At 57.5% G+C, this 12,776-nt stretch overlaps 1 protein-coding gene across 1 annotated transcript in view; it reads right to left on the reverse strand.

The window, feature by feature from the left end:
- Nucleotides 1-7,601: 7,601 nt before the first annotated feature.
- FGD2 (FYVE, RhoGEF and PH domain containing 2) overlaps nt 7,602-12,776 on the reverse strand; it is a 29,475-nt gene continuing 24,300 nt past the window's right edge. The window contains exons 13-16 of the mRNA XM_059701823.1: nt 12,397-12,528; nt 9,714-9,860; nt 8,481-8,627; nt 7,602-8,144 (exon numbers count right to left, since the gene is read on the reverse strand). Coding sequence (XP_059557806.1) covers nt 7,929-8,144; nt 8,481-8,627; nt 9,714-9,860; nt 12,397-12,528 — 642 coding nt within the window. The 3' untranslated portion in view covers nt 7,602-7,928. The remainder of the gene's footprint in view (nt 8,145-8,480; nt 8,628-9,713; nt 9,861-12,396; nt 12,529-12,776) is intronic.

Below are 12,776 nucleotides of genomic sequence, written 5' to 3' on the forward strand. Positions count from 1 at the left end.
TTCACCATTTAACAAGTGACATAAAATGCTTACTTAATTCATTCTAAGTTAACTATATAACATAAAATATGATTCGTTAGCAAATAGATTTTAAAACGGCTTACTTCATGTTTGAATTAGAGCCTAAATGTTCATGAACCCACAGATTAAATATTACTGTGTGTTCTGGCAGCAAGTGATGTCTTTTCATGAAAAAAATTAAATACATTAAAAATAGTGTTTTCAAAAGAAAAATAACGTCAGACCAGGATGCACTCTGCCTGGTGAGCCTCTGCCCTCTGGGTCTGGGCATAACCACAGTGACGGAGGGGAGAGGTGGCCCGTGTCCCCGAGAGCTTGACAAATCAGAGCCCAGCGGAGGACGGAGGAAAAGTCCCACGGAGCCTCAGCGACGGGAGCCTGCTGCCCCCTGCGCGTCCTGGCACCGCTGAGGCTGACCAAGAACCCTTCTGAGAGGCAAGAGAGGAAATGAAAACGGGAGAACGAAACCGTTTACTAATACTCACTTGCTCAGCGTATTGCCATTTTCAGAGCCCTTGCCGGTCCATTATGTTGTTTGACCTGTAAAACCCTGATGAATGGACTGGGCACGTGCTGGTCACCCCATTTCATGAATGAGGAAGGAAGCTGAGGCCTGGAGAGCGAAGTCACAAGGAGGTGGCAGAGCCAGGACTCAAACCCGAGACGCGCGGCTCCAAGTCCCATGTGCTTCTCGCTGCTTCCCAGAGAGGCCGTCGGCCACCGGGTGTCCAGCCAGCCCTGACTTCCCCACTTGCCAGCGGCTGATTTCGGGCCAGTCGCCGAATCTCGGTGCCTCCCTAGTCTCATCTGGACGACGGAGCCGGTGTGAGGAAGAAATGGGCTGACCCGTGGAAAGCACATCGGAAGTGCTCATCAAAAGTTAGCTTTTGTTGTTATTCCCAGAGACAAAGAGAGACACGAGGAGAATGGCAAAGAGGAGAAAGGAGAATCATGCAGGGTGAGGAGGACAACCCAGAGGCAGAAACGGCCGCAGCACGTCCACGCGCGGCTCCTGCCCAGCCGGTGACAACAGGAAGGGGGTGACTAGGCAGCGGCCAGGGTCAGGCAGGAGCACCAGCAGGCAGGTGCCTCACCCCTGCCTTGGCCTGCCACCTGCAGGAGCCCACGGTTTGCACGGGCCTAGGGGTGCTGGGCCAGGCAGAACGTGAGGCCCATGGGGGCGAAATGAGAGGGAAAGGCTCATGGCCTGGATGGAACTCAAGATGCGGACAGGTGAGCCGAGGTGGCCTGACTTCATTTCCTCAGCGTGCCAGCCCCGGCCCAGTGGTGCGCTGGCAAAAATTAACAACCTCTTGATGGGGCGTGAGGGGCAGTGCTGGGGGCGGGCAGGCATGAACATCCCATGACCTCATCGATGCAGCCATTGGTGGGTAAGAACAAGGTGACCGCCTTGCTGAGTCTGAGCCACGCAATCCATCCGTCTCAGAACTCTAGTGACGCGAACGGGGGCAGATGCTGGGGACAGCGGCGGCGAGCAGACAACGGCTTTGTCCTCCGGGAACTTCCGTGCTTTGGTGGAGGAGACAGACACTGATCATATAAACAAGCTAGACGAAGCTGGATGATGACCGTGAGACGCTGAGAAAGTGCAGCGGGGGCAGGGACCAGAGAGCATGGTGCGCTAGGTACGCAGGTGGACAGGGAGCCCCGCCAAGGAGGGGCGTTGGAGCAGGGACATGCGTGAGGGGAGGGGGTGCCGTGTGGATTTCTGGGTGAAGAGTTTCTAGGCTGAAGGAACAGCAGGTGCCAAGGTTCTGAGGGGAGTGTCCTGAGAGAGGCGGATGGGGAAGGGAAGAGGTGAGCTCCGACAGGCAGCGGGGGCCAGATCCCAAAAGGCCTGCAGGGCCATGGGAGGGAGGATCAGGTGGAGTTTTAACTGATGCCCCTGGAGGGTTGGGACCAGGACCTTGGATTGGGGTGTCAGGTAGAAAAGAGCTCCTTTAGCCCTGGCTGGCTTGGCTCAGTGGATAGAGCACTGGCCTACAGACTGAAGGGTCCCGGGTTTGATTCCGGTCAAGGGCACATGCCCGGGTTTCAGACTCCATCCCCAGTAGGGGGTGTGCAGGAGGCAGCTGATCAATGATTCGCTCTCATCATTGATGTTTCTATCTCTCTCTCCCTCTCCCTTTCTCTCTGAAATCAATAAAATTAAAAAAAAAATTTTAAAGAACTCCTTTATTTCTAAAAATGTTTGTAGTGATATTTTTCAGAGAGTGAAGAGAGAGAGGTAGAAACAGCGATGAGAGAGAAACATCGATCCACTGTCTCCTGCATGCCTCCTACAGGGGATCCACTCTGCAACCCGGGCATGTGCCTGACCTGCGCCTGATCTGTGATCTCTGGTGCATGGGACCCTACTCAGCAAACGGAGCCACACCCGCTGGGCTGAAAAGAACTCCTTGGGGGCTGTTTGCAGAAGGACCACCAGGGGGCGAGTGGAGAAGCAGGGAGAGCAGCTCTTGCAATCAAGAGAAGGAGAGGGGGGGTGGGGGAGGGAGAGGAGAAGGGGAGGGATGTGGTGAGCAGGAGGGGGAGGGGGAAGAGGGAGGGGAGCGAGATGATGGTGGCTTGCACAGGGGGGTGGTCTGTGAGGGGTGTGAGGGGTGAAGAAAGGCTCCATTTGGTACACCCTGAAGGTAGAAGCAGCCACACTAGCTGCTGGAACACACTATCCAGAAGTGCAGCTACATGAAGGACTAAGGTAGCTAAGGACTCCAGGCGGTTCAGCCCCTCCTGGGGGCGGGGAGCTTTCCCACAAGGGGCATTTCCTCTGTTTACAATAACTCCCTGGAGGCTCAGGGAGGCTGAGGGACTGCTCAGTGCCCACAGCAGAGCGGGGATGTGAGCATGGGTGCCTTCCCCGAAGGACTTTGGGAGGGTTAGGATACTGCCTGACACATAGTGGGTGCTCACATGATTGTGAGTTTACAAAAGATTTCCTACTAAGGGCCCCGATTTCTTTACATTCATAGACTCCCCCCCCCCCCCACTTTATTGAGCTATAATCTATATATATAAAAGCCTAAGCGACCTTTATGACTGGTCACTATGATGCTCACTGACCACCAGAGGGCAGACGCTCAATGCAGGTGCTGCCCCCTGGTGGTCAGTGTGCTCCCACAGGGGGAGCGCTGCTCAGTCAGAAGCCGGGCTCACGGCTGGAGAGCCCAGCAGCAGTGGCAGGAGCCTCTCTTGCCTCTGGGGCAGCGCTAAGGAGCAGCGATCTGAGCAGTAATGAGCAGCAAGCAGGTGGGTGGTAAGGAGCATGGGTTCCTGGACTGTGAGAGGGCACAGGCTGGACTGAGGGACCACCCCCCCCTCAGTGCACAAATTTTGTGCACCAGGCCTCTAGTTGAGAAATAAAAATTGTATGGATTAAACGTGTACAAGGTGATGTTTTGATACAGTCATAAACGTTTTGTTATTGTTAATCCTCACCTGAGGGTATTTTTTCCCATTTTTAGAGAGAGTGGAGGGGAGAGCAGGAGGGGAGAGAGAAAGAGGGAGAGAGATTGATGTGAGAGAGACACATGGACTGGTTGCCTCCCGCACAAGCCCACTGGGATCGAGCCTGCAGGATACGTGCCCTTGACTGGGAATTGAACCTATGACCCTTTGGGGGCATGAGCCAACACTCTAACCACTGAACACACCAGCCAAGGCCAGTCATAAACTTTTAAAAGGCTGTAAGCAGTACCCATCCACCAGAATGGCTAAAATTAAAAACAAATATAACAACCAAAACCCCGACCGTGCCAAATGCTGGCAAGGATTCGGGCAATGGGAATGCTCACCACTGCTGCTGCGAATGCAGACAGCTTGGCAGTTTCCGAGAAAGTTAATCATGTGCTTGCCACACGACCTCGTGGTCCAGTTCTAGGTACTTACCCTAGAGAAGTAAAAATGTGTGCTCACACAAAACCTGAACACGAATGCTGATAGTCCAGAGCGGCTGATTCATAATTGCCCACCCTGGGAATAACCCGGACGTCCTCAGCTGGTAGGTGGGTGGCCACTGCGGCACGCCCGCTCAGCCCTTTCCGGGTGGGGGACTATGCCAACTAAACAAGGGCTCCAGTCGTGGTGTGTCTTCCTTTTGTTTTGTTTCTACACGTTCTCCTGTCTTGTCACACTGGCCTGTCTCCTTGGGGTACAGTCTCAGGGTTAGAATGTCGGGGTGAGTGCAGTTAGAATGTCGAGGTGAGGCACACTCCCCCTCCAATGAGCATGTCCGTTCCATGCCCCCACAGGCATGTACCCCCCAACCTCTAAGGGACCCCATGAGACTTGCAACCAGGGGAGCCATGGGCAGCGGTAGCTCGCCCAGGCCAAGCCCTGAACCCGTCTCCAAGGCCCTTTCCTCTGACCCCTCAGTGAGCTGGAGCAGCCCCGCCTACGCCCTCCTCCTGCTGCTTCTGGGCCGTCCTTGTGTCACTGTCCCGGGTATATTTTTGCTGCCATCCTGGACCCAGTACCCTTTGGCCCAGTGCTGTGTAGCCCTTCGCTTTGGATAGTCCCATCCCCTGTCCACTTTTCCTTAAATAAATTCCATTTTCTTTTTTAAAAAAGTAGAATGTTGGGGTGAGTGCAGCTAGAATATAGGGGTGCATGTAGGTCGAATGTCGGGGGGTGTGCAGCTAGAATATCGGGGTTAGTGGTTAGAATGTTGGGGTGCATGTAGTTAGAATGTCAGGGTGCATGTAGCTAGAATGTTGGGGAATGTGTGGTTAGAATATTGGGGTGAGTTACCTAGAATGTTGGGGTGAGTGCAGTTAGAATGTCGGGTGCAGGAGCTAGAATGTTGGGGAATGTGTAATAATATTGGGGTGAGTTACCTAGAATGTTGGGGTGAGTGCAGTTAGAATGTCAGGATACATGTAGAATGTCGGGGTGCATGAGCTAGAATGTTGGGGAGTGTCTAGAATGTCAGGGTGAGTGCAGCTAGAATATCGGGGTGAGTATAGTTAGAATGTTTGGGTGAGTTACCTAGAATGTGGGGGTGAGTGCAGTTAGAATGTCGGGGTGCATGTAGTTAAAATGTCAGGGTGCATGTAGCTAGAATGTTGTGGAGTGTGTAGTTAGAATGTTGGGGTGCGCAGGGCTCAGTCCTTGGACCTCTTCCTTTAGTCTCACGCACACTTTAAACCCCATCTCTGGAATGACGGCTCCCACGTCTACATCCCAGCCCAGACCTGGCGCCGGAGCCCAGATGCCCACCGCTGGCCGTGACCGTGAGGGCATCTCGGCGGATGTGAGTGTCACGTCACGGCAGAGCTCTGGATGGATGTGCTGCTCCCTTCCTGTCCCCCCCCCACCCCCCAACAGTCTCTCACCTCGGGTCAGTGGCAGCTCCCCCTCCACGTCTCAGGTCAGAGGGCCCAGTCAGCGCTGGCTCCTCCTCTCTCCCACCATCCACTGTGGGGAGTCTCTTCCATCCACCTCCACAATCAATCCAGAAGCTGTCCCTCCCCACCACCGCTCCAACCCTGACGTAAGCCTCCACCTCTCTCACTGGGATCCTTGCGACAGCCTGCAAACTGCTTCCACGCTCGCCCCCTTGGTCTATGGCAGTGACGGCGAACCTATGACACGGGTGTCAGAGGTGACACGCAAACTCATTTTTTTGGTTGATTTTTCTTTGTTAAATGGCATTTAAATATATAAAATAAATATCAAAAATATAAGTCTTTGCTTTACTATGGTTGCAAATATCAAAAAATTTCTATATGTGACACGGCACCAGAGTTAAGTTAGGGTTTTTCAAAATGCTGACACGCCGAGCTCAGAAGGTTTGCCATCACTGGTCTATTGCAACAAGCAGCAGGAGGGTTTGTTCAAACAAACCAGACCCTCCAATGACTCCCCTCTCGCCCAGCCCTCTGAAGGCCTCCCACCTGCCTCCCCTGACCCCAACCTTGGCTTAGGGATCACCTAACATCTACCATCTCCTTCTTGTCTACTCTGCTCCAGCCACTCACCTCCTCACTGTTCTTTGCACACACCAGGCAGGCTCCTACCTCAGGCCCTTTGCACTGGCTGTTCCCCCCGCCTGGAATGCTCTTCCCCCAGATGTCTGCACAGCTCCCTCCCTTATTTCCTTCCCTTTTTTTAAAAAAAAATATATTTTATTGATTTTTTACAGAGAAGAAGGGAGAGGTATAGAGAGCTAGAAACATCAATGAGAGAGAAACATCGATCAGCTGCCTCCTGCACACCCCCCACTGGGTATGTGCCCACAACCAAGGTCCATGCCCTTGACCGGAATCGAACCCAGGACCCTTGAGTCCGCAGGCCAACGCTCTATCCACTGAGCCAAACCGGTCAGGGCTTATTTCCTTCCTTGAGGTTGTTTTCAAACATCAACTTCTCAGTGAGGCCTTCCTTGATATTCCTTTTAAACACGCACACGCACACGCACCATTCTCCCTCATTCCCCTTTTACTTTTTCTTCCACGAGGGAGGCCAACCATCCTGGTTTGTCTGGAGCTGCGGCGTTTCCTGGGACTTGAGACTTCCGGGTGTAAAACTAGGAAAGTCCAGGATGGTTCTTCACCATATGTGAGCACTTGTCACACCGGATACGCTCCCCATTTACATACTTCTGCTGCTGATTAGCTCCCCGACTAGAATACACACCCCACGAAGGCAGAACTTTCCGTCTGCCTCGTTGACTGCTGCAGCCCCAGTACAGCAGCCGCCCTGGGCTCACAGAAGATGCTCAGCAGAGACTGTTGAATGAGGGGATGGGCCTGTGGCCAGCCTGGTCCCCAGAGACTGTGCCAAGCAGGTGTTCTGGGGCCTTTAAAACACCCTCCAGGAGGCAGGCGGCCTCAGGTTGGGAGCAGGCAGAGTGCTGGGCCTGGAAATGGGCAAAGATCTACGACTTGACTGTCCGCCATCCGCAAGGGCAGGAGCTGGCAGCATCTGGACCTGGTGGAAGTGGCTGAGGGTGTCCGGGCCCAGGCTGGGGCTGCTGCAGGTGGCCTGCTGACCACTGCCACCCCCTGGTGGTTCCTTATGAAAAAGCAGCCTCACACCCCAGCCAGGGGGCCTAAGAGAGGTGCCTGCCTCCCCTCCTCCACCCACCTCTCCCCTCCTGTCTCCCCCGCTTGGCTTTGCTCTATTGCTCTGCTGCCTGGGAGAGCCTTGATCTGCGTGCACCAGGCTACAGCCTGGCCCTGGCATCCACCAGCTGTGTGAGCCTGAGCCAGGATGGAACCACTCCAAGGCTCAGTGTCCCACCTGGAAAATGGGGGCATTACTCCTGAGGGTGAAAGGAGATCATCCATGTCAGGCTCCCAGCACAGCGCCTGGCCCAGCAGGTGCTGATGACGGGAAGATGGTGCTGATGATGGTGGTGATGATGGTGGTGATGGTGCTGCTGCTGCTGACCATCACACCTGGCACTCGATAGGTGCTCAGCCAGGGGCCTTGCTCGCTCTCTGCCCCATCGGGGAGGCCAGGCTGCACGTGGACTCCCGTGGGTGCTCCTGAAACACACCCGTGCCTCCCATCCCAGACCAAGGAAGTCAGAAGTCTTTGCTGACGGCCACAGGCGGTGGCATTTCAAGTTTTTAGTTTATTTTTCTATTTCTAGGGGTCTGTGTGAAAGGCCCCAGGTGATACTAACGTGCAGCCCAAGGTGAGAACCACACTGGTGACCAGCCGCCCCGGTGACCTCGGACATTCCGGCTTTACCACTGAAAGGCCCATGTCCCGGGATCCCCCTCAGCGCTGGGCAAACCGGGAGGCTCGGTCACCAATCAGGACACACGGCCTGGGCACCGGTAACTAGAGAGCGACTGGGCTCAGCGTGGGGTGGCGGTCAGAGGCCACGGGGCAGCCGTGGCAGGAGCCAGGCCTGAGCGGGAGCGCGGCCGCTGGGCTCAGTCAGACAGGTCCCTGTCCTCGGGGTCGCCAGGGCTCCAGCCGCTGGCCGCCCGCTCCATGGCTTTCACCCAGCGGCCCTGCAGCTCCTCGGTGTCAGCCTTGAAGGTGTACAGCTGGCCGGACTGCTGCAGCTGGAAGACTCGGGGGTCCCCCTGGGGCCCCGTGATCACCTGGTAGCCCAGCAGGGGGATGGAGGTGTGAGCCCGCATGTCCTGGGAGGGAGGAGAGAGCCGTGGGCCGCCGTCCTCCCATTCGGCCCCGCTGCCTCAGACAGTCACACACCTGCCCCCACTTCCCACAGACCCAGGAGGGAGGGGGGCTGGCGGGAGGGCATCAGGGGAAGGAGAATTGGCTGCCCCTTGAGGACAAAGCAGTTGTGCCCTGGAGTCTGGGCCCAGCCTTGAAAGCCACTAATCCTGTGGCTCCAGAGAACTATGTCCGCACTGGGCCTCAGTCTCCAAATCTGAGGTATGGGCCAACAATATCCCCCTCGCCCACCCCCACATGCTGTGAGAAGGCCAAGGCCTGGGGGCAGGTGGGGGCATTACCTGGGGGGCCGCATAGATGTAGAGCACGAGGGGGTCGTCCCGGGGGATCACACACCAGCCCCGGGTGCTGCTCTTGCCCCACTTGTCCCCGACGAGCTGCAGGAAGCTGCCCATGAGGCTCCGCTCGGCCCCCGCCGTGGACCCCTTCTACAACCAGAGGACAGAGCCCGCGGTGTGACCCCGTCGCTCCGGGAGCCGGACAGCCACTATTTCCGGTCCTGCAGCCACCCTGCAGGGCAGTTCTTGGTCCCTGAGGCTCAGAGAGGTGCCATCATGGGCCTGTGGTCACCAGCTGGCCAGTGGCAGAGCTGGTCAAACCCTGGTCAGCCTGAACTGGGGCAGGTGCTGGGGGGCTTTTCACCTGAAAGTTCCCCCAGGGAACACAATTAGGGCCTGAGAAGGGGCTGGCCCTCCCCTCTCTCCAGGGCGGGCTGTGTTGCCTAATGGTCAGTGAGGGCGTGACGGGGGCTGGACCTAGCACAGTAGGGAGGATTGGAAGGCAGGCAGATGCCCATGGGAAGGAACCAGCTGGAAGCCCGGGAGCTGTGTTCGGCTGGAATAGGCTGGTCTTCTCCCCTCCCAGGGGCAGTGGGATGCCCACTGGCCTCTAGTGAGGGGGGCAGAGGGCACACTGTGCCAGGCCGGGTCACACTGTATTTGCAGCACGAAGCTGAATACAGCCAGCAGCGAGGGAGCACCTGGGAGGGCCTAGGGGGTGAGCCGCTCAGCCAGGCCCAAGGGCAGCCGCGAGGACGGCTGTGAGGAGGCCATGGCGCTGGCTCCTAACTCGCTGGGTGACCGCGGGCAAGTCGCTGCTTGGGGCCTGGGTTCCCATGGGACAGGTCCCTGAGTCCCTTCTGGTTAGAATGGAGTCTCCCATCTGCCTCTTCCCAGCAGTGAGACCCTGACCTGGAGCCTCAGTTTCCCCATCTGTAAAATGGAATCGGTACCCCCCCCCCCCCTTCCATCTGCTGGGGGCGTGAGCAGGGACTGTTGGGAGAGGCTGTGCGGTGACTGGATGGGGACACAGGGAAGGTGGCAGGGCCTGGGTGACAGCCTGGACCCAAAGCTGCTTTCCTGTGGGGCCAGCAGGCTGCTGGGGAGGGGCAGGAGGGGTTGTCGTGGGCAGAGGGAGGAGGGAGAATGTGGCCAGGCGGGCCACACCCAGGACAGTGCCCGCACAGCACGTGGCAGTCCAGCAGCCCTGGGCTGAACGGAGGATGGCGCCCTCACCTCCAGGATGCCCCGCCTCTTGTCCTCCTTGTCCTCAGGGAGCACGTGGCCGGTGAGGAAAGTGTAGCAGTGGAGGCAGACGCGGTTGGGCCTGTTGGCGTCATATTTGAGCTCAGCCCGGTAGTCGGAGCACCTGGCGCACACCACCTGAGGGAGGAGGGCGGGGGGCCGTGGCCTTGGGTGAGGTGGGAGGACCATGTGGTACCTTGGCTGGGAGTGGGGGAGCGGGGGAGAGTAGCTGGGGAGGGGCAGGAGGAAGAAAGGTGAGGCTCAGAGAGGAAGGCAGACAGAGGGGCATCCCTGCTCAGGCGGAGAGCCTGCTGCCCGCAGCCCGCAGCAGGAGGAGAGCTCAGGCTGGGCCTCCCCAGCCAGGGGCTGACGCCGGTGCCTCTGCCGGTGCCTGGCTTCTCTCCCCTCCAGATGCCCTGAGAGCAGGCAGCTGTCAACCCCAGCGCTTCCCTGCACCCCTGTGCCTGATCCCCTTCTCCCGGTGCTCTCAGTCCCCTCTGCCACCCACTCCCTCTCCCAGCAGCCAGGCGGGGCCTCAACTCGGGGTAGCCAGAGGGGCGGCCACTTGCCAGGGCCGCACGGCTCACTGGCTGCACCTGGCCCTCCACCGACAGGACATGTCCTTCCGCAGTTTAGATTTAAGATTCCTGCAAATTTTGCATTCCGCTCAGTCCCAGAGCCAAGCCTGTTCCAGTACAAAAACGACGGGCTGGCTGTTTTGCCAGGAAGACCTGCCCTGGTGACTCCACCACGCAGAGGCCCCAAGAAGGCCGGGTGGATCAGGCTTGGGGCGACCGGGTGAAAGAGGCATGTTGAGGCTCGAAAAAAACTCGGGGTGCTACAGGACGTGACTTCCAGGAAGACTGGGGTGCCACTGTGTGTCCAGGATGTGGGCTTGGAAATGAAGGCAAGAGAGAGAGGGGAGGGAGAGGGCTAGTCCGCAGTGAGCCCCTGGGTGTGCCCAGCTCAGCGGGGGACGGAGGGCCCCGCCCTCGCCAGGATTCCCGTCTGGCAGGCGGGAGACAGAAACTGGGCACCCAACCACCGAGAGGATGACTCACGCAGTACAAAGGTATCCCAGGCGGGAGGAACCCTCGCCGGGCCAAGGGCACCTCGCATCCGCACACTGGGGGCTTCGACTACCTTGGGGGTATTTTACTTTATTTTTATTGAGATGTAATTGTTAAATGTTATTAGTGTGTATTTCTTTTCTCCTCCTCCAACTTTTCATTTTGAAAAATTTCAAACCTGCAGCCAAGGTGAAAGAATAATTCAATGATACTCCCCCACCACCCATTCCCCAACTGGTAACATTTTTGCCACATTTACCTCTCTCGGTATATGTGTATTTTATTTTTTCTGAACCATTTGAATGTAAATTATAGTCATCGTGACGCCTCACCCTTAATTATGCAGCTGGGATCTCCCAGGAGCTAGACTAGAGCACGCTCCTGCCTACACTCACTGCCAGGAGGTTTCACATGGACACAGTGTCATTATGAAGGTGCGGCTCCCATCAAGCCCCGCCCCTCCGTGTCCCAGCAGCCACCTCCGGAGCTGCTTTTGTTTCTGATCCAGGATCCAGGACCATACATTTCATTTAGTTGTCAGGATATTTTATTGCTCCCGTGTACCTGCCTCCCGGGTTGTTATATTACCCTTCGTGCCTGTTTGTACTTCTTAACTACTTTAAATATTTTTTTAGGAACTACTTACTACATCCCAAGTGTGAATGGACTCAAGTCTTATTTACAGACGTGAATCACCGAGAACAGTAGCTAATCCCCGGACCCGGGGTGTAACTCTCTTCAGTCTCCACATAGGCGTGTCCCAGTCCGAGACATTCGCTGTGTGTTCTGATTGCACTTTAACACCATTCGGGGACACCTCCCTGACCCAGCCTGCCCAGCTGGCCTCCGGTCCCCATCCCCAGAGTTCATTAAGACTAAGGTCCGGGGGGGGGGGGGGGGGGCGGGGGGATGGCGGGGGGAGGGGGGACTGTGATGTCAGCAGAGAGCAGCTCAGTGCGGCAGGTGTTACACAGCCGGTGAGCTCTGCCTGGAGGGACAGCCCCTTCCTCCTTCGCCTGTGACTCGCTCCCCTGAGGGGCCTGAGCTCTGGGGGAGGGAGGAAAGGAGGAGGAGAGGGAAGGGGCACCTTCCTTAGCCCAGGCCTCACTACCGCCCTGGAGGCAGGCATGATCATCCCCACTGCGCAGGTGAGGAAACTGAGGCCGAAGCTGGGCGGGAGCGTTAGCTACAGAACTCAGATGCTGGAGTGCTGAGGGCTTGGAAGGAGCGGAGAGGACAGCTAGTGAAGCGAGTCATGAGGAGAGGACGAGGGCATTGTTACAGGCGTGGGGCTGACGAGGTGGGTGCGGTGGGTGCAAGGCCGGAGAAGGGCTGGGGCTTGCATGCCCCTCCCCCTGACACTGGAGACCATGGTCTGGGGGCCTCGGGACATGGTAAGGGAGCAGGTGAGTTAATAGGGTCACTTTGGGGAGTGTCCTGAGCACGTAGTTTAGGGGGAGGGTGCGGGTCCTGCTTCACCAGTGGGCACTGTGAGGTCCAGACAGGCCCCTCCCACACCTGGCGCAGCTCATGCCAGCCCCTCTGGGCTGCACTGGTTGGAGCGGGCTAGTTGGGGGGGAGGGGGTGCTGGCAGGGGCACTTACGTAGCCGCAAGCCCGGCAGTGGTGGCGGCGGCGCGTCAGGGCGTTGAAGGGCTCCTGGCAGCGCATGCACATGGTCACCATGTTGTCCCGGACCCACTGTGGCGCCCGAAGGCCCAGCTCCTCCGACTGCAGCTGGGGGCAGCAGGGCGGACACTTCATCACCCTCTATTGCCCACTCCGGAGCCCAGGCCCTGCCCACCTGCTCGGCGGGATTCGTGTGGGCTTCCCAGTGCCTCACCCCCGGGGAGCGGACTGAACGGGCGAGGCCGCAGGGCAGCTCAGTTACTATCGTTCCCATTTCACAGGTGAGCAAACTGAGGCCAAGAGCAGTCTAGTGACTCCGCACAGCCCCCCAGCAAGCCAGCTTTCAGAGCTCAGGT

Source organism: Myotis daubentonii, chromosome 6 (assembly GCF_963259705.1).
Source record: "Myotis daubentonii chromosome 6, mMyoDau2.1, whole genome shotgun sequence".
Classification (NCBI taxonomy): domain Eukaryota; kingdom Metazoa; phylum Chordata; class Mammalia; order Chiroptera; family Vespertilionidae; genus Myotis; species Myotis daubentonii.